The sequence below is a fragment of the Hippopotamus amphibius genome, chromosome 17 (genome assembly GCF_030028045.1).
Source record: "Hippopotamus amphibius kiboko isolate mHipAmp2 chromosome 17, mHipAmp2.hap2, whole genome shotgun sequence".
In the NCBI taxonomy this organism is placed as follows: Eukaryota; Metazoa; Chordata; class Mammalia; order Artiodactyla; family Hippopotamidae; genus Hippopotamus; species Hippopotamus amphibius.
Window position 1 is genome coordinate 25,926,783 of NC_080202.1, and position 18,657 is coordinate 25,945,439.

Consider the following 18,657-nt stretch of genomic DNA (forward strand, 5'->3'; position numbering starts at 1 on the left):
TTAGGGAGTAACAACTCATAGTTCACAAAGAGCAAGTCAGGGGATGTTTGGAATATTTGAACAGACAGTCACATTTGGCGTGAGGTAGCCTCCCTGCATCCTACTTAGGGCCAGAGTCGGCTGGCGAGCTGATCAGGCTGCCGGCAACCTGAAACAAAGGCCAGGGGATGATATCAAATGGCCCCTCAGCCGAAGTCTTTAAATTCTGGGCTTCAGGCACATCAACGTTTTAGGGTATAAAGAACAGAGAAAATAAATAGAATTCATCCCTCATTCCACCAAAGGTACGAGAAAAGGACCCACTCAGAAAAAACGTGGAATACTGTTGAGAGTAAATCAACTCTGAATTTTTCCATGCAGATCACTGGTCCAAGTCCTCATAAAATCTTGGTAGGGACTGAAGTTCACCTGGGACACTCAGCCAACACTATGGCTTAAAGCCAGTGGAGGGCAAGACTTTCTTTGAGCCAATTCTATAGGGATGATAAATAAATAAAATTGTTTTAATAGTCTGTAAATGGCTCCTGCCCTGAAGGAGCTTCCCCGTCAAATCAAGGAGATAGACTAAAGGACCCAAAGTGATAAGAGAGCGCTTCCAAAGGGACATAGCAAGAGTAAGCTCGTCTACCTGTTCACTCCACGTTCTCCCAGTATGTATGTGCTGTGCTCTGTGAGTTTGTATTCCTCGTGTGTTGTTTCACAGACGGTCTTAGGACTCTTGTACAGGAGCAGATGTGTGCATGGCTATAGATCTGCTGTCAGATTTTAGTCTCTTGAGAGCAGGAGCTCTTCCCCTTTCTTGGCGGGGAACGCATTAAGGATTATGTTTGACTCTGCACATTGATCCTGAGGAAAGACAATAAAACGTACCTGGGGCTGGGTTATTAAGCAAGAAGTTCTTCCTAAAGTAAGTGAGCTTTGTTCAGGGTTATGGAGAAGATTTAAGCATCACGTAAAAGGGAAGGAAGAGAACTCTCCCTTGCTAAGAGGTCAAAATACTATAAAGCTGACTTTAAAACAAACTTATAGGGAATATACAGAAAGTTTCTGAAGAGGAAGTAGAAATCTGAAAATAATCATATCCTGATCAAATGACAAGGCAACCACCAAACTTATTTATCTCACATCTGTTTATTAAAACAAATAATTCAACACGTATTTTTTTCTTAACATCTACCATGTACTAAGGAACGAATAATACCTAGTCCCTGACTTGAAGGAGCTCAGGATCTGCTTTACAGGAAGGAGGAGAGGACTAGCACTTTGTTGAATGTCTGTGAAGACCCAGGCATTCTCCTGGAGGAGGTGGGTTAGAGGGTGGGTCACAGTGGAACACTGACACAGCTAAGTGTACGAGGTAAGTGTCATTTAAGACTTCTGAATGTATCACTTTAGGAGACTATATGGGGGGAAAGTATTTAATCCGGGGGACTAAAGGCTGGCGAGAGGATTAGAGAAGGACCCAGTTTGGGCTGGGCTGGGAGGTCACGGGCAAAAAGGGGTGGGGAGCTGTAGGACTTAGATCTTGAAGTCTCTGGCTCACAGGGGACGGGGAGGTGCCACTTTTTTCTCTGTAGAGACGGGGAGATCGGGGAAAGGTTCGTGAGAAGAGAAAGTAAAAGGAATGTAGCAGCGAACCAAACTACTTTCCTGTCTTATATACTTCCTGGAAAAGATTTCTTCAGAGCAAAGACAGTGTTTTTCTGGTCTCATTCTCTTTCATGCCTAGAACTCTGCCATAAGAGGCCATTTAGATATCTTACTTTTTTGTTCCTAGGAGCTCAAGAGATGCTGCTATTAGGAATTCATAAAGTGTTCAGAGGATGGAAATACCAACTGGCACCAATGCCAAGATATCCAGGCACCATCCATAGAGACCCACTGAAATGCTGAGCCCAAAATGGTAGTCCCTCCTAGGTTCTTACAACACCATCTCTTACTTTTTCTTTTATCCTCTGCCTAGAGGGCTGCACCATGGGTGGGAATAAAACTCTACTCTCCTGTCGCATCCAGGCAGCTGCCAGCAGTCTGTTTGCCTTGTTCTTTGCTGGCAAATCATTAAACAGTCCCCCCAAAGCAGGCCTCTTCCCCAGGGCCACCCCATGGACAGGGGTTCAGACCTGTGGTCAAAGGGCTGTCAGCAGTCAGGCTGAGCCCTTGGGCCGCCTCCAACACAAGCCTCCCCTGACTGTTGCCTCTTCTGAACAGAAGCCTCCTTGGCCTGATCTCAAACCCCAGTGGCTTTTGAGGAGAGACTCTGGGCATCTGTGTTGGCCGTGGCTTGAATCATTTTGTCCTCCTCCTCCTGATGTAATTTCTAAGTGCAACTATCCCTGTATGTCCTCTGTTGTTTCTTTATTGAAACACAGGCTCATGTTCCATATTTTTTTCCACTTTGCAATGTAAACAGAATAGTGTGTATTAGCCAATAGCTTCACCCCATCCCCACTCACAATGTGACCGTTAAAACCTGGGCATATCACTTTGTTGTACAGCAGAAACTGGCACAACAGTGTAAAGCAGTTACATCCCAATAAAGATCTGAAAAAAAAAAAAAATTAAAAAAACAAACGAAAAAGAACCCTGGGCATAGATTGGATTGAGCTGGCCCATTTGGTTATAATATCTGCCCTCAAAGGGCTTCTAAGCCAGTTGTGGAAAACAGCAGTATGGAGCAGAGTTTGCAAGGCAGCTTGAAATCCCTACAACCTCTGAGCAGGAGACTAGGCCAGAAAGACATGGAATGTGTACAGGAAACAACCAGATTAATGTAGCCATTTCACACACTTGCGCTGAAATCACCAAACTTAGCAATGCTTGAGTAGCTCTGCTGATAGTCCTGATACACCCCTGGCATATTTAAATGAATAATCTGATTTCCTCAAGTTTTATTTCTTTGGTCTTTCTTCACAAGGATTGTCTGGTTTTAGTCTTTGGCCTTTTCAGCATTAAAATATTAATCTAAATAATTACTTACAGACAAACACTCCCTGCTTCCAGCAGGTTTCTAAATTCCTACCATCTCTGTCATGAGTTTGGCTAGAACAAGAATAGCAAAATAATAAAGCAGCCTGTGTCAAGGCTGTTTGTGAACAGCACGTTGGGTTAAGTGTGAGAGTTCAGTGAACACTCTCGCTGTGGTAGGAGTGAAAACCATGCCTGGGAAGGGCCCTGTACAAAGCCTCCTTAGACGCTTATCCTGGAAATGCAAGGAGCAGGTCTTACCCCTCGCGATGCTGCCACCTGTGTCAAGACCTCAGCCGTCCTGGAGGGGACCTCTTTGCACAAGACCTGGCTGAACGAGGGACCTCAAGTGGTACCCCCTGTAGGATGGAGGTCAGCGCAGGCGTCAGAAGCTCTCGCAACAGTGGTCACTAACTGAGTGGCGGAACTCAGCTGACATCTCAGGACCTCTTGGTAGGATTCTTAGCAGTTTGAGGCAAGGTGAATTCCTCACCTGGTGGAGGGAAAGAGTCCAAGCCACATGACTGGGGTGTCTTCTAAGGTCTTGACCTTGATGAGCCTCAGAGCCTTGGTATTCTGTTTCACAGCCTTTCCTTCCAAAGTGCACTGATGTAACTAAAATGATATCAGATGGGCTCCTCCCTCTCCTTTGCTCCTAGCTTCATGAGAAGCTTCTTGGTGCCCCTGTAACTAGCGGTCATTCTGGACTGAGTCAGGACAAAACCTGTTTCTATATGGGAATGTAATGGACAAAAGCTCTACCTCTTGGGTGGTTGCAGTTTTTCTCCTTCTTTGTCTGGTTACTGCCAGAAGTAAGGTTTCTTCTCTGATATCAATTTATTTCAGAAGCAACTCAGATAGTTAGCTCTTTCTTCTTTCTCCACCCTTTCTTCTTCCTGCTTATGACCCTGTGAACCACCCTTACAAAGACACCAGGCAGTGTGGGGTCAGGAAAACCCCACCATGGGGCCATCGTAGGTTAAAGAGGTCCAGTTCCATCATGGAACTTGGACACGATCTGAGAGAAGGAGAGGTGGATTTTTAACTTGAAGAATGAAGGCTCTAATGCAGGGCAAACAGTGAGGGAAATGACAGTCGGGCTGAATGTCCATTATCTGGGTCAGAGCTTCTGTGACCTCTAATTTCAGGACACACCTTTCTCATCCTAGACAAACGTGGACTATTCACTGGGAAAGCATCTCTGAGCAGCGTCTGGGTCTGGCTGCCTTGTCGTGGCTAGAAGAGATGAGATAAGCCCCGGGGGAGAGGAAGGAAGCTGAGGATGCTGGGCAGAGAGAGCCTAGACCCAGAGGGAAAAGGAACAGACAGACCTGGCTCCTGTCTTGTTGTTAAGACTGATTCAAGTTTGGAAAATTCTAGAAATGTAGGTCCTGAAGCCTTCTGTCCAGGCATTGTAGTACTCGGCTGATGTTTATTGTACCACACGGAATACTTCCTGACATATAGACCTGGAGGCGTCATGGTGGAGTAGTCAGGGAACTGGGATTGAATTTAGAACTCAGCTTCCTTTATCTACCTCCTTATGTAACCATCTGTAATGTGAGTCTCACATTCCTCATGTGTGTAAAGCAAGTTTTAAAGGTCCCTTACAGGTCTGGACCAGGCTCAGCTGTTAGCAATTCACATCTCTTTTATAAACTGTACGACAGTTGGATTCAAATTGAGCTTTATTCATTTTTTTCACCAAATACTAGGGGCCTGCAATACGCAAAGCCCCAGACATGGGGCCTTGGTGAGCCCAGTTCCTCCCCTCAGTCTATTGCCCTGACTTCTGTTGGAAGCTGGTGGGTCCTTTCAGCTCTTCTCTCTCTCTCTCTTTTTTTTTAATGCTTATTTTATTTTATTTTGGCTTCGTTGGGTCTTTGCTGCTGCACACAGGCTTTCTCTAGTTGCGGCAAGCAGGGGCTATTCTTTGTTGCAGTGCGTGGGCTTCTCAGTGTGGTGGCTTCTCTTGTTTTGGAACATGGGCACTAGGCACGTGGGCTTCAGTAGTTGCAGCATGCAGGCTCAGTAGTTGTGGCTTGTGGGCTCTAGAGCGCAGGCTCAGTAGTTGTTGTGCTCCGTGGCTTAGTTCCTCCGTGGCATGTGGGATCTTCCTGGACCAGGGCTTGAACTCGTGTCCCCTGCATTGGCAGGCGGATTCTTAACCACTGCGCCACCAGGGAAGCCCCTCAGCTCTTCTCTTAACAACCCTCTTGCTCACCAGCATCCCTGCCCCCAGGAAGGTTTTCTGGATCAAGTAAGAAATACCGGAGGCCTCTGTCATCCATCCCTTTCCATCAAGGTTATGCTTCTCTCATCCCACGAACATTATTTTCTTTTGTACCCTAAAAAATTACACAATTAAGCAGGACTACATTTTCCTTGTAAAAGCATTTTAACAAAATAGATAAAGGGAAACTCCTCTTGACAATTCTCCAGCCTCCCAACTTAATTGATTAGGAAACTCAGCCATCCCAAAGAAGTAGAGATGCAGGCTAAGGTTTGGGTGGGAACGAGGCCTAGAAGTTTCCAAAGCCTAAACAATTCCAAAGCCTAAACAATTGCCATTAGGCTCTAACCTGTAGATGTGAGCATTGACCTCTTTACAGAAACGGCAAGATGACCAACCTGAGCCTCAGAGACTGTTCTGGTGCTGAGAGCCAGAAGCAGCAACTCCAGTCCAGTCTGCTTTTCCCAACCCCGCAGCTACAGCAGCCTGACTTTATGATGCTGGTGTGTCCTGCCGCCTGAGATAAAAGTCGGGTAGTTCCAAGTTCAGGTAATGGAGGTCGCACAGGAGAGGATGATTATAAAATCTGAAAAGAGGAAATGGGTAGAAGGTGCCTCTGATGCCTGGCCAATGTTCCTGATTACAAAGGCAAAATTGTAGCAGGCAGTAAAGTTACCTGTCCAAGGCCTGGGTGAAGGTCTGTAAGTGGAATCAGAGAAGTAAGAGATTACTGTGGCAGAGCTGGGCGGGGAGGAGGGTGGCTGGGAAACAGGAGACAGCAAAGAATTGCTTGCAAATGCACACACCCCATGAGGAGGAGATGCCATGGATAGAATACGTCCGGGGCTCAGTTGAGCCCTGGAATGCCCTTTGTGAGGAGGTAATGAGATCACATGGCCTCCTGCATGGGAAGGAGGCGGGCTGAGAACTGGAAGAGCTTGTTCAGTGGGGTCTGGAGGGCTGAGCCCAGGCGGGAAGTGATCGTGGATAATGAGCTGTCCCAGACCGTGCCTCGCGGAAGCCGGCACTCAGAGGCGTTGTGACGCCTGCCAGCGGAGACTAGTCAGAAAGGGCTTTGTCCCTTCCAGGAATAAGGAGGGATTTTACTATTGCAGATGTAGCAATAAAAACAACCACCATTTCCATTTAATGAGCACTTACTGAATGTCAGGCTCCGTGCTAGGCACTTGCGGCCATTATCTCCAGTCCTCATGAAAATCAGGAGGCGTTTTTTATTCCATTCTGAAGATAAGGAACATGAGGCTCAGAAAAGCTAAGGAACAACCTGCCCCAGGTCACACAGGTAAATGAGGGAGTTAGGAAATGAACCTAAGGTCTGTCTGGGGAGGGAAGGAAGGGAAAAATCAGAACAAACGTTTAAGGAGGAGGACAGATACATAGAGAACAGATGCAAGAGCATGAAATACAATACACACCACTAAAGACCTACATCTTTACACAGGTGTTTAAAATGTGTGTGTAAAGCGGAGTTCTCAGCCAGAGTGGCCTGGACGCTATGAGCAAGTCCTCTTAATCTGCTTCTCATAGCAGTATCTGGGACAGGACATCACATCTCCTGGCCTTTGAGAAGTACACAAATAACAAATCCTCAAGTCCACCAAGTTGCCAGCAGCTCTCTCCAGCCACACCATCCCAAATCCTGCAAGCCCATCTCTCTTGGCCCTCTCCTGGTGTCACTGAGAGGACAGGTGGCTGATGTGGAGATCATGTTTGCATCTTCGTTGTTAGGAGATCTTGTATCCCAAGGAGGCAGATGCATTTAGATCTGTTTTCTTCTCAGGAGCCCTCTTCCCAGCTGAAAATTCCCCGGAGGAGGGGGCAAAAACAGCCCCTGGCTTACACCCCAGGGAGACTAACACTGCCTTGCCTGGTTCAAGAACACGTACTTGAGAAACTCTCATCGTAAAAGAAACCATACAAAAGTGTAGTAAGCATGATTTTCATGCCACAAATATGACTGTACAAGAAATACCATGGTACTTTATTTTTTCAGTCGAATTAAACCTGACTTCAAGGTCCTATCCCATTAGGTCGATGGAAATTTGTTTTCATGGGAACTCCCTCATAGAGCAGCCAAAACTGAAATAGCTAAGGGACATCTCTGATACTTGTTCACACCAGTCGCCACAAATACGCCCATTGTCCGAGCACAAGTGTTCCCTTGGAATCCAGGTAGGTACAGATTTTTGCCAAGGTCCAGCTTCCTGGGGTCCCCTCCTTCTGGGAAACAGGCCGTAGATTTCCACAACCTGGCACATCTCCGGGCTCCTCCCCCCACCCTCAAGATTCCAGGGACTCTGACTACCTGCCCCCCCCCCCCCCCTTCTGCCTTCAGGACACTCACATTTCCTCAATGAGTTCAGTCTTCCACAAAAGTCAGGAAGATCGGTCTTTAGCAATATTTGCTCTTGGCGAATGCCCCTGAGGCAAGGAAATTGAAGGCGAGCCTCTCTTCTTGGAATGGGAGGAGGGAAAAGACAGGAACAATACATAAATAGCTCTCACTCTTTTTTATTCTTTCTTAACAGCACAAAATAAAACTCAATATCTCCACGTATTAGCCTATGATTGAAGTACTCAAAGCAAAGTACCAAAGTCTGTTCCCCATTTCCTCTCTAATTCCTCTCTCAAAGCCACGGTTATCAGGATTTGGTGTGCATTGTGCTATCTTTATAGGTATCTGGTTGTAGACATGCCATATTTAATTTTAAAACCTATGTAGCCAGCACTGGAGGGGCAGTGGAGGTCTGTCATAGGCTGGGGGAGAGAGGGATGGATGTACGCAGACAACGAAAATACCCCTGGGGTAAGTCTAGGACTGGGGAAATACAGCGCACTAAGGGGGCCCAGAGGAGGGCCTCCAGCCGACCCTGACAGAGCAGCAAGCCCCAAAGTGTCTGGGCACATGAAGCGAGTTCTTTCTGGAGCACGGGTTGCTGGGGGAAGAGGTGTTGGAAGGGATGGTAAGGCGTGGGGGTGGGGCGTGAAGGCAGGAGCTGGAGCAGGCGGAGCCTTTGAAGCTGTGTTTAAAAGTGCAGACTTCACTCTAAGAGCTCTGAGGAGCCTTTTTAGCGCTTAGAGAGAAAGAGTGACACGCCCAAATTAACATCTTAGACCACTTTGGCTTCCGTATAGGGAACTCGAGGGGGAGCGAGTTGACTAGTTAAGCGGTTATGTCAGTAACTTGCGATAGCAGTGACGGTGGCCTGTGTTAGAGCAGCTGTGGTGGGAATGGCAGAAAGAAGACAAGTAAGAGAAATGGTTAGGAGAAGAATTGTTAGAATTTGGTGACTGCTTGTTGGTGGTGGTGGTAGGGGGTGAAGGAGATCAGAGGAGACTAGGAAGATAGCATCTGACTCGGGTAATAGGTGGATGGGGCTACCAGTCCCTCCAATAGGGAAGCCTGGAGGAGCAGTTTTAAGGGATAAAATGGTCAGTTCCATTTTGAACATGCTGAGTTTGAGGTGTCTCATTCAAGGTTCTCAGGCAGAAACGTCTAGGCCCCTCCTGGGGTCTGGAATCAAGAGAGGTCTGGGCCACACATACGTAATGAACCACCTGTGTGTGGAAACCAAAGCCATGGGATTGGCTGGGGTCCCCCGGGGGACCATGGAGAGTGAAAAGAGAAGAGGGCCTAGGACGTTCCTGGAAGTCACCACCAATATTTCAGGCACTTGTGTTTGGGCCTGTATGCCTTAGGAATGTATAGTTGGGAAGGCAGATTTTCTTGGTTACGAATTGGGAGAAGGTATCATGTTTTCAAAGTCAAATGGAGATTGTTCTTAATTTTTTTTTTCTTTATCCTGCTTCTTTACATTTCCTCCGATCTTCTGGTAATCCTGGGCATGTTACTTAACTGTTCAGTGCCTCAATCTCCTCTTTTTTAAAATGGAGACAATTATAGGGTTGTTATGAGGATAAAAAGAGGTAATACACAAAAGTGCTTAGAACACTCAGGGGCCCGCCGTATTTACTCAAGCAACGTGAGCTCTCACCCTCAGCAGCAGGGACCGTGATGGGTTTGCTATGTGTTTCCTTTGGAGTTACTTGACTCCAGGGGGTGGAGTCAGACAGAGCTGGGTTCTACTCTTGTGTGACCTTAACGTCTCTGAGCCTCAAGCTTCTTTCTCTTCTTTAAGTGAGGATGAGCACACCTACCTCACAGTGAGATAACATCTGCAGGCTCTGGCACGCCAAAGGCATTTCTAATGGTTAATTTCCTCCCCTTCCTTCTCGCGCAGTTGTTAGTTCATGACCACGGAAGCCTGGTGACTCTGCACCACGTTTCTCCCCCTCCATCTCAGCATCCTACCACGTAGCACTACAGGATAGCACATGCCGGGTCCCCCTGCAAAGGCCTGGGGGCAGCATGGTGGTTAAGTATTTGCAGATCTTTCTCTAAAGACTACGCTTCTCCAAGTGACTTTCCGCTATCTCCATTGACCCTCTGGTCAGCGAGAGGCATCTTGGAGTTGTCTTGAGAAAGCTGCACCGTGCGTAGGGCTGGGGGAGCCAGCAGAGCTGTGGACTGCTGTGGCTGCAAAGCGTGGCTCCTGAGGGAAGGCCTCACACTTTTGTTCTGCTGGAGCAGCTGACTCCTGACTCCTCACCACAGCAGCCTGTCCTCTGTAGTCACCGGGGAGATCCTTTGCAAACGCAGACCTGTGTTCCCTGCTCTCGCCCACCTTTCCAGCCGCGTCTCCTGCCTTCCCTTTCAGGCCAGACCTAACTGCCCACAGCTCCTCCAAACCCTCAGCACAGGCCGCTTCCTCTGCCAGGAATGTACCCTCCCCTCTGGTTGTAGGTGCACTGGGTGAACACGTACCTATTTAGTCCCTAAGGAAGCACTGAAGTCACTCTGCCCTCCCGCGGTATCGTTGGTTCTCCTCCGCAGGCCCTCCCCCAGGCCTTTGAATGAACCTGCATCATAACATCACAATACAAAGTGTTTGAGTTCTGAGCTTCTCTAAGGCAAAGAGCCTGTTTTATTCACTGTTGACTCCTCCATGCATTGAACAGAGAGCCTGGCACCAGGAGGGCCTTCAGTGTTGGCAGAATGAAGAAATGAATGGGCAGATAGACAGACTAATGGAACTTGTTGAGATGGAGGCTACAGCTTCACTACAGCCCCCAACCTTATGCCCCAGCCCATTTCTGGGGGTTAGGGGGATATATAACCTTTCTCCCACACTAGACCTTGATCACCACCAGACTAATAGTCCTTAATTTCTGGAGCAAGAGTGGCCCACCCTCCCATCTCAACACCCCCTGCCCAAAGGTTTTTATTCACAAGGATACAATTCAAAGTGAGGTAGCGCATGTGGAGTGAGAATCTACTATGTTCAAGGGACTGCAGTGATACAGTGAGAGGAGACAGCCTGAAAGTGCTTTCAGAAAGTGACTGTGCTTTTAAATCCATCACTGATATTATCATGTTCATAAACACCTTCATAAATTCAAAGTTCTCTCTGGTTCCTCTGATGGTTCTTTTTGGAAGTCCTTTAGACTTCAAGAGCAGTAGCCAGGGAATTGAGGGCAGCTCCCTAGTAGGAAGTCCCCTTTCTTGCCAGGATTGGGTTTCCACCATGTGGGAAGCCCTGGCCCATAGGATTATCCTTTGTTCTCACAGTACTCTGGGAAAATTAGATTCAAGTGGCTGTTAGAATCACCCTGAAGGAGAAGAGTGTCTCATCCCTGGTCTCAGCACGAATTGGGTCCACTTCCCCCTTAGTCACTGCCCAGCACCAGCTGGGCTAGAGGCTCAGGGTCTTGGCGTGGACCTGCCATACCCTCCAAGCAGGTGGGCTGAGCAGGCTCCATCCCCACTGCATCATTCCTGAGGACAGGACGAGCTCCTAGGAATTGTGCTATTCAAGGTTTAACTCTTACCCAAGCCACATCCCAAAATAGTTCTCCTCCTTATCAGCACCCTGCTTAATCCCAGGATGGGCAGAGGAGGATGTTGAGAGGAGCAAGAGGGCATCAAGTGAGAAAACCCAAGCCCAGGAGAGATGAGAATCTCCATGGCAACAGCTGCCGAGGAGGCAGGAGGCACCAGCATCACCTAGCACTGCCCTGAGACAGCAAGGAGGGAAGACAAGATTCCGAAGGCACTGATACAGGCTCGTAGCCTGGGGTTTTCAGAACAGAATTAGGAGGTGAGAGAGGCTGGGGCCAGGAGACGAGCCTTTTGCAGCTGACCAGTTTGGAAAAGCAGGGCTTGAAGTTTGTTGGAACGGCTTTGCAGCAGGCTCTTCACTTAGGTCCCCATTTTCGACACCCCTCACTCCTATCTGCCCCCACCTCCATGTATCCTTGGCCCTGGCACCCCTGAGATGACAACTGGTGGCTCCTAGCTTACTGTGCAGCCATCTGATAAGAAGGCCCATCTTTCATGGCCCCAGGAGACCTGCCGGGTACCTGTGAGAATAGCAGGGAAGTGCCCGGCTCTCCGAGCTGCGCCTTCTGCTGCCCGCAGCCCCCTAACCGGTCCCCCGTCTCCCTCTCGCTCTCTGCAGTCCCACCCGCTGTACCTGTGCAACGCCAGCGATGACGACCATCTGCAGCCCGGGTTCATCAGCATCGTCAAGCTGGAGAGTCCCCAGCGGGCCCCCCGCCCCTGCCTGTCACTGGCCAGCAAGGTAGAGTCACGCGTGATGCCGCGCACCCTGAACTTCACCTGGCTCTGGGCTGCGAGAGGCCCCATGCTCTTTGTTGACTTGTTTCCTGAGAGTGATGTGCTCAATTCAGGTTTTTAATAACCCATGACTGTCTGAGAGATGTGAAAACTCAGGCCTCTGTCCTTTCCCTACCAGCCATAGACCAGCAGAAGCTTTTGGCTGTCATCTGGGGCGTGCACCCCATCCTCGCTCCTCCCGCATCACCTGGAAATCCCTACACCCCTTCCCCTGCCCAGCATCCAAGCAGAGAGGGGGTCAGCTGGAGGGCTTTTCCTTCTTTCAAACACATTCACTGAGCAAGAAGAGTGGAAGTAGAAGCCATTAAAACGCTCTTCCTCCGAGATTGCAAACTGGCAGCCCCCACACTTCCACGGGGCTGGAGCTGGCAGCCGTCATGACCTTTCCTCCATCGTGGGCTCTCTGGTTTGCCATGCTCCCCACTGGCCTGCTACCTCATAGACCCTGTAAACATTTGCATTTGTGGCCCCTGCTTTAACATTAGTTACTATTTTCTTTGTGCTTATTATGTGCCAGGTGGGACAATGGGATCGATTCTTTTCATAGATTAATTCTCATTTACTTTTCACAACAATCAGGAAAACTAGACATTGTTATTCTCTATTTGACATATAAGACAAATGAGGATCAGAAAACATAAGTAACTTGCCAGGGTGACACCATTAGGAGGGGGCGGAGCTGAGATTTGAATCAAGCCGTGTCCAGTTCTCAAACCTGGGCTTTTAATCTCTGTTCTCTGTTGCCTCCCATTCTAGCTGGGAAAATTGAACATACGTGAAAAGATTCTCATGGTGACTCAAGCCAAAGTGTAGTTAGATTGTGAGTGGCATGGTCAGGCAGACTTGGGGGTGGGGGTCCTGCTCCCAGGGGTGGTTGAAAGAGGAGGGTGACAGTCCCACCCTGTGTGCCTGCTCCTTGTCCCCTGGCCCAGAGCCCCTTGGGGATTTCCTGATCCTCCTGAGGGCTGCTTCCTGGGCCTGGGTTCTTACCTGGTCCCCCGGGGGCAGGGATGTGGGCAGGACTCAGAATGTGGTGCCCACAGATAGGGGAAGATACTCTCCCAGTCTGGTTGTGCTGATGCAGAAGGGGCTCCAGGGGAGGTGGGGGACGGGGGCCAGGACACTCGTGAGGAGCTGGAGAGTGTGGTGTCTCTGCACGATGGTGAGGGTCCTTCCTGGCAACAGCATATTGTTAGGCTGAAGCTACCCTACTCCTGGCCATTCATTTCCATTGCTTGACAGAATAGGGGCAAATGTCATTCATTTATTCGGTTAGTGGATGAGTGCCCAGTGTCAGGTGGGTGAGTGTGAGTAGAGGGAGGGGAGGGAGATAGACAGATGGGGGAGGACGGGTTCGGAGAGGCTCTGCGGGTCCCTCTGAAGCAGCGTACGATTTCACATGCACATGGATACTCAGTGACCGTCCAGGATGTGTCCACACAGGTGGTTTTCTTCTCGCCCCTAGAGGACACTCTCCTGTAGGAGAAATGAGCCATGTGCACAGATGCTGGGGAACAAGGAGCATGTGGTCGGTGCTCTTTGAGGTACTTCATTAACCTTGTTGGGGCTTTGTTTCTACTCCCATAAAATGGGACTTTTATTTCCTACCCCAGTGATCACTGTGAGGATGAAGAGAGTGTATGTCAAGTGCCAAACAAGGCCTGAGCTAAATCAAGCACAAAACCAAAAAACTGTTAGTTCAGAAGGAGCACCTTGGGCTGCTGCCCCGTGACCTCTTTTTCCCTGAGGTCACTGCCCGAGCTTCCCGCGCCCCCCCCCCCCCCCCCCCCCCCGCACCACACTAACCCTGCTTCCCCTTGCGAGTCGTCTCCCCCCATCACTCTGCGGAACTGTTCTGGCCCCAAGCTCTGCCTCGGGTCCAAGGCATCCCTACGATCTCTCATCTTTGACCTGACCAAGTAGCTCCTACCTGGGATCCCCTGGTCCAGAGGAGGTCTGTGAAGGTAGTAATGCAGATCTGTGAGCTACTTCCAATTTTTTAGACATCCCACAGGCTTAACTAAACTTTTCAGTCACTCAGTAAATGCTGCAGCTGTCACGATCGTCCTTGTCCCTGGCGTCATCATGCTGTGCTTTCGTAGCTAACAAGGGTGGGCTTTTTCCATCATGGGTCTCTCTCTCGGTCTCTGAAACCCTCACTGTAGTTCTTCAGGACTCTCATTCTTGTCAGCACCACCACCTCCCTCCCCTCCCCAGTTACCCAGATTGGTTTCTGTTTCTTTATTAGCAACTCCACAGCCGTCCTTGTGAGTCCCAGGCCCTTACCACCTCATGCCTGGACTGGAACAGTGGCCTTCTGCCTGGTGGCAGGAACTGGCTCTGGAGACAAAAAGTTGGGCACAAGCCCTGCCTCTCTTACCGTAGAGACCACTCCCTGGTAACCAGGTACTCAGAAGGCTGCAGTCCTGGGTGGGAACTCTGCCTCCACTGCTCATCAGCTGTGTGACCCTGGGCAAGTGGTTCAGTCTCTCTGAGCCGTGGTTGCCTCAGTTCAAAAGTGGGGCTGGAGGGCTTCCTAGGTGGCGCAGTGGTTAAGAATCCGCCTACCAATGCAGAGGTCACGGGTTTGATCCCAGCTCCAGGAAGATCCCACATGCCGCAGAGCAACTAAGCCTGTGTGCCAAAAAAAAAAAAAAAAAAAAAAAAAGTGGGGCTGGTGACTCTTATAGAGTGTTGTGAGGAGTAAATGAAATCATGTACACAAAGCACGTGTGACAGCTGATATGATAATAACTAATAGTCAAGGAACCCTTACTTTGTGTTCCAGGCACATATTATAAGGCTTTACATGGATTAACTGATATAGTCCTCAAAGCAACCCTGTGAAGTAGGTCCTAGTATTATATCCCTAGTTTACAGAAAGGAAAACTGTGGCGCAGAACAGTTAAGTGACTTGCCCAGAGTCTCACAGCTAATACTTGATAGCAGATTTAGGACTCAGACCTAAAGAGTCTGGGCAGAGTGAGTCTCAGTAAAGGTTATATCCCTTCTACTTCCTCCTACCTTCGCTTTCAAGCCTAGATGAATCCCATCTCTTCTACTGAATCTTTCCTAACTGGCTCAGCCCAGCTGGGCTACTAGGAGCAGAAATCCCTTCTGGCATGCCGCCAGGGTCTCTGGCCATGCTTTTCACACCAGGTTTTATGGAGGAGCCTTGGCAGGGGCTGGGGTTGGGGGTGGGGGGATGCCAAGGTCCTTCCTATCCCCAGTCCTACCCTCAACCTCACTTTTATCTGTTTTGTATTGAAGATGTGTGTCAGACTCCGGGGCGGCGGGGGGGGGGGGGGGGGGGGGGGGGCGGGGGGAGGGGGATAGTGGCGGGGGGGAGTGGAGGGAAGGGCTTTCTGCAGTGAAAAAAAGAATTTGGAGTGGACTGGTCTATTTCATGCACTTGTATTCTAGAATGTTGTTGTCAGCTTTATAACTGTGCCTATATGCCTTGTCTCCATGGCTAGATTATGAGTTGTTCTGGAGGACCTGGCCTTCCCTGGGCTTGGTACCCTGGGCACAGTGGGTGCTCAGTCCATCTTTGATGAGGAGGAGATACACAGTGACTGTCACTGTGACTGGAGAGGAAAATCTAAGGCGCAGGGATGTGCAGAGTGTAGAAGTGCAGAAGTCCTGGACCGTATTGGTCTCCACTGCGAAAGGCCGTGGGCAGCCTGCGCACTGCTCTTAGAGGGCTGGCTGACTCTGCAGCTCCCAAGAGGTCTCTGGATTCTCTTTCTAAAGCCCATTCTTCCTGTCTGGAGGGCCTGCCCGTCCTCTCTGTCTTCCAGGTTCTGGTCTCCGAAGCAGCGCTTCTCTTTCTCCCTCCCTCCCTCTTGCTTGGGTGCAGGTGGACTGCAGGGCAGCAGGGGTAGCCTTTGAGTGGGCTGCCGTCTCGCCCCAAATCTTGCTTTTTGATTCCTAGAACTCTAGACGCAGGCACCCACTGCCTGAAAGTCATGTTTGTTTCCCCTGTTGGCCAACCCTCTCTCTTTGATCACTTTTACAACTTTGTAATTATGGGCTGTAATGGGCTGGGGTGTTTGAACGTCAGGGTAATTACTTTCCACTGTTCCTATCCCAACCCCTCAAAGAAAGAGGGGTGGGGAAGTAAGAACATCTCCGGAGAAGGAAGTCTGTGCCCTTCCCTCCTGCTCTTCCAGGCCGGGCTGGGTTCAAGGTCTCATTCTGGGGACGAGAAACATGAGGCCCTGGTCGCACTGAGGATTCTGTGACTACTGGACTGACCTCCCCACCCCTTGGCCAAGTCTGGACTATGAGATTAGTAGAAAGGAGTCCTCCTTGTCCCCTGGGGCTGTTCCCATGCCCTGGTTTGGAGGGCTCTGAAGATTGGACAACGTCTCTTTGCCTGGAGTCGCCTCGGTGGGGTAGACTTCCTGGAAGTAGGCGGGCTAGAGGAGGATGAAGGCTGTCACCTCTCCATTTCTTCAGCAATTCCATTCTCGAGTCCTGTGAATTTCCAGTCAGTTAGCCTGGCGAGCCTGGGCCTGGGCTGGGCCTGGGTGCTGGTAGAGGGCCTAGCCCGGCTCCTCAGGGAAGGAGGGAGGGAAGAGGGAAGTTACCCTCCTTACCGTGAAGGCCCCACTCGAGCGCCTCCACCACCCTCCCGGGGCTCTCCTGCCTGCAGGCTGCCTGTTCCGAGGGGCCCCCGCCCCCCTGCCGCCGCCTGGGGAGCGGGGAGCAGGGAGCTGGAGCGGGAGCCGCTCCCCTGGCCTGCCTGGCAGGAGACCTGCCCCAACAGGCTCTCCCCGGGCAGGGAAGCAGAGATCAAAGCGCCGGGGTGTGAGTAACCCCCCGCACGGGCTTCTCTTCCTGCCTCCGCTACTTGCAGAAGGATTAACTCCTTCAGTGCCTGCAGGAAGGCCCGACAGAGGGGCCTGGGGTCCCAGCCTGATGCCATCGCGAGGTGAGCCTTTGCTCTAGGGAGGAGGGCAGGAGAGCGTCTGAGGCCCGGAGCAGGGTCTGTCTGTCAGTCCTTTGCCCTCCTGCCTCCACCGCACCCTCAGCTCTTATCTCGCTTGACTTACCCCACACCCAGAGCCCCTAGATGCCTGCTTTTTGTTCTCTTTCTGGCTCTGCGCTCTGCTCTGCCCGGCTGGGTGGATTCTCGCGCAGCCGTGGCGAGCACGCATGCGCACCTGCGCACAGTTGCATCCGTCCTTGTGGGAACAGCCCCTCAGGCCCCTCCCCACCCGAGTCTCTACTGCCACCCTCAGGGAGGGGGGACGGGATAAAGCACTGGACAGGGACGTAAGCAAGTCCTTGAATTGGAGCCAGAGAGCGAATTGGCAGACCAGAGTGTGGCGGGGAGAGAGAGCCGTGAGATGGGCCGACCCGGGGCTGTCACAGACGCCCTGGGTGAGAGCAGCGTCCCAGGCTCCTGGAACCTTGCCTGAGGTGGGGGAGGGGGTGCTCTGCAGGCTCCCCTTGTCAGGCCGGGCTGGACCCTGGAAAGCCCAGTTGCTCTGCAGGAGCTCTCCACCTCCTGTACCGGGGACGGGTCACCCCCTCCCCACACACGCCCCCTCCGTGGGTGCCGGCCACTCCCTGCTCTCGGCTCGCACACTTCTTCGTGAAGGCGGACTAGAGGCACCCTGACGGCAGGGCTGTGTCTTATTTGCCCTTAGGCCTAGAGCCTAGTCCACCACCCGGCACCTACTAAACCTCGTGAAGGGTTTGTTCCTTTACCAAAGGAAGGACTGAATGTTGTCCGTGAAGGCAGTGGATCTGGGCGAGCTCGGGGCGGGGCGGGGGGATCCTAATCCCACCAACCTCTCACGTGTGTTACAGGTGTGAGTGTGCGGAGGTTGTGGTGTGTGCGAAACCCCAGGAAGGGATGGATGACTGAGGGGGCAAGGCCGGGGTGTGGGTGCGCTGTGTGTCTGACCCCCGCCAGACCTCTGCTGTGCGTCTCTGCAGGCCCGGATGGCGGGGGAGCGGGGAGCCAGCGCCGTTCTCTTTGACATCACGGAGGATCGAGCTGCTGCTGAGCAGGTACCTGGGATGTGGGGTGTTTGAGGAGGGGGCTGGACGGAGGAAGAGAAGGGTGCCCGGGAAGGAGAAGTCAGGACACAGCCGCCCTCGTGGGCACTTTCCCTCTTGTAGCTGCAGCAGCCCCTGGGGCTGACGTGGCCAGTGGTGCTGATCTGGGGTAATGATGCCGAGAAGCTGATGGAGTTTGTGTACAAGAACCGAAAGGCCCACGTGAGGATCGAGCTGAAGGAGCCCCCGACCTGGGTAAGCACGCCAGATCTTCGGCCCTGGCGCCAGCACCTGCTTTCACCCCCACTTTTTCCTGCGGCGACTCTCATCAAAAGCCTCTGGACTCCTCGAGCTAAAGAGACCTTAGAAACCCTCTACTCCAACTCTATCCACCAGCTGTGCACCACTAGGCAAGTTTCTTCCCCTCTCTGGGCCTCATCTGCCAAATGAACAGATTGGGCCAGTTGAGTTCTAAGGTCATTTTTCAGCATCGTGGTTTCATGGCCAGAGTAGCAGAGCCAGAATGAAACCCTGGTCCCTGAACACCCTCACGCCTGGTTGGTATTTCTCAATCAGCTGGGAAGCTCAGCCAGCTGCTCGCTGGGTAGCTCCCACCTTGTAGAGGGGTCCCTGTCCCCCTTTGCCCAAGCACACAGGTCTGGAGATAGTACCTCTCACAGCTGATGTCTGGAGGACCCTCCCCTGTGAGTGCCTGTGGGCAGAGAGGGAC

General features: G+C 51.1%; 1 protein-coding gene and 1 long non-coding RNA gene across 2 annotated transcripts in view; one reads left to right on the plus strand and one right to left on the minus strand.

The window, feature by feature from the left end:
* RNF43 (ring finger protein 43) overlaps positions 1-18,657 on the plus strand; it is a 58,517-nt gene that overhangs the window by 31,603 nt on the left and 8,257 nt on the right. The window contains 5 exon segments of the mRNA XM_057714393.1: positions 11,737-11,859; positions 13,359-13,380; positions 13,383-13,459; positions 17,865-17,939; positions 18,051-18,182. Coding sequence (XP_057570376.1) covers positions 11,737-11,859; positions 13,359-13,380; positions 13,383-13,459; positions 17,865-17,939; positions 18,051-18,182 — 429 coding nt within the window.
* LOC130839840 (uncharacterized) lies at positions 4,656-5,998 on the minus strand. Its single transcript, XR_009049912.1, has 3 exons — positions 5,874-5,998; positions 5,596-5,783; positions 4,656-5,312 (listed from the first exon to the last, which is right to left on the minus strand). It is a non-coding gene; the product is annotated as an uncharacterized LOC130839840 (long non-coding RNA).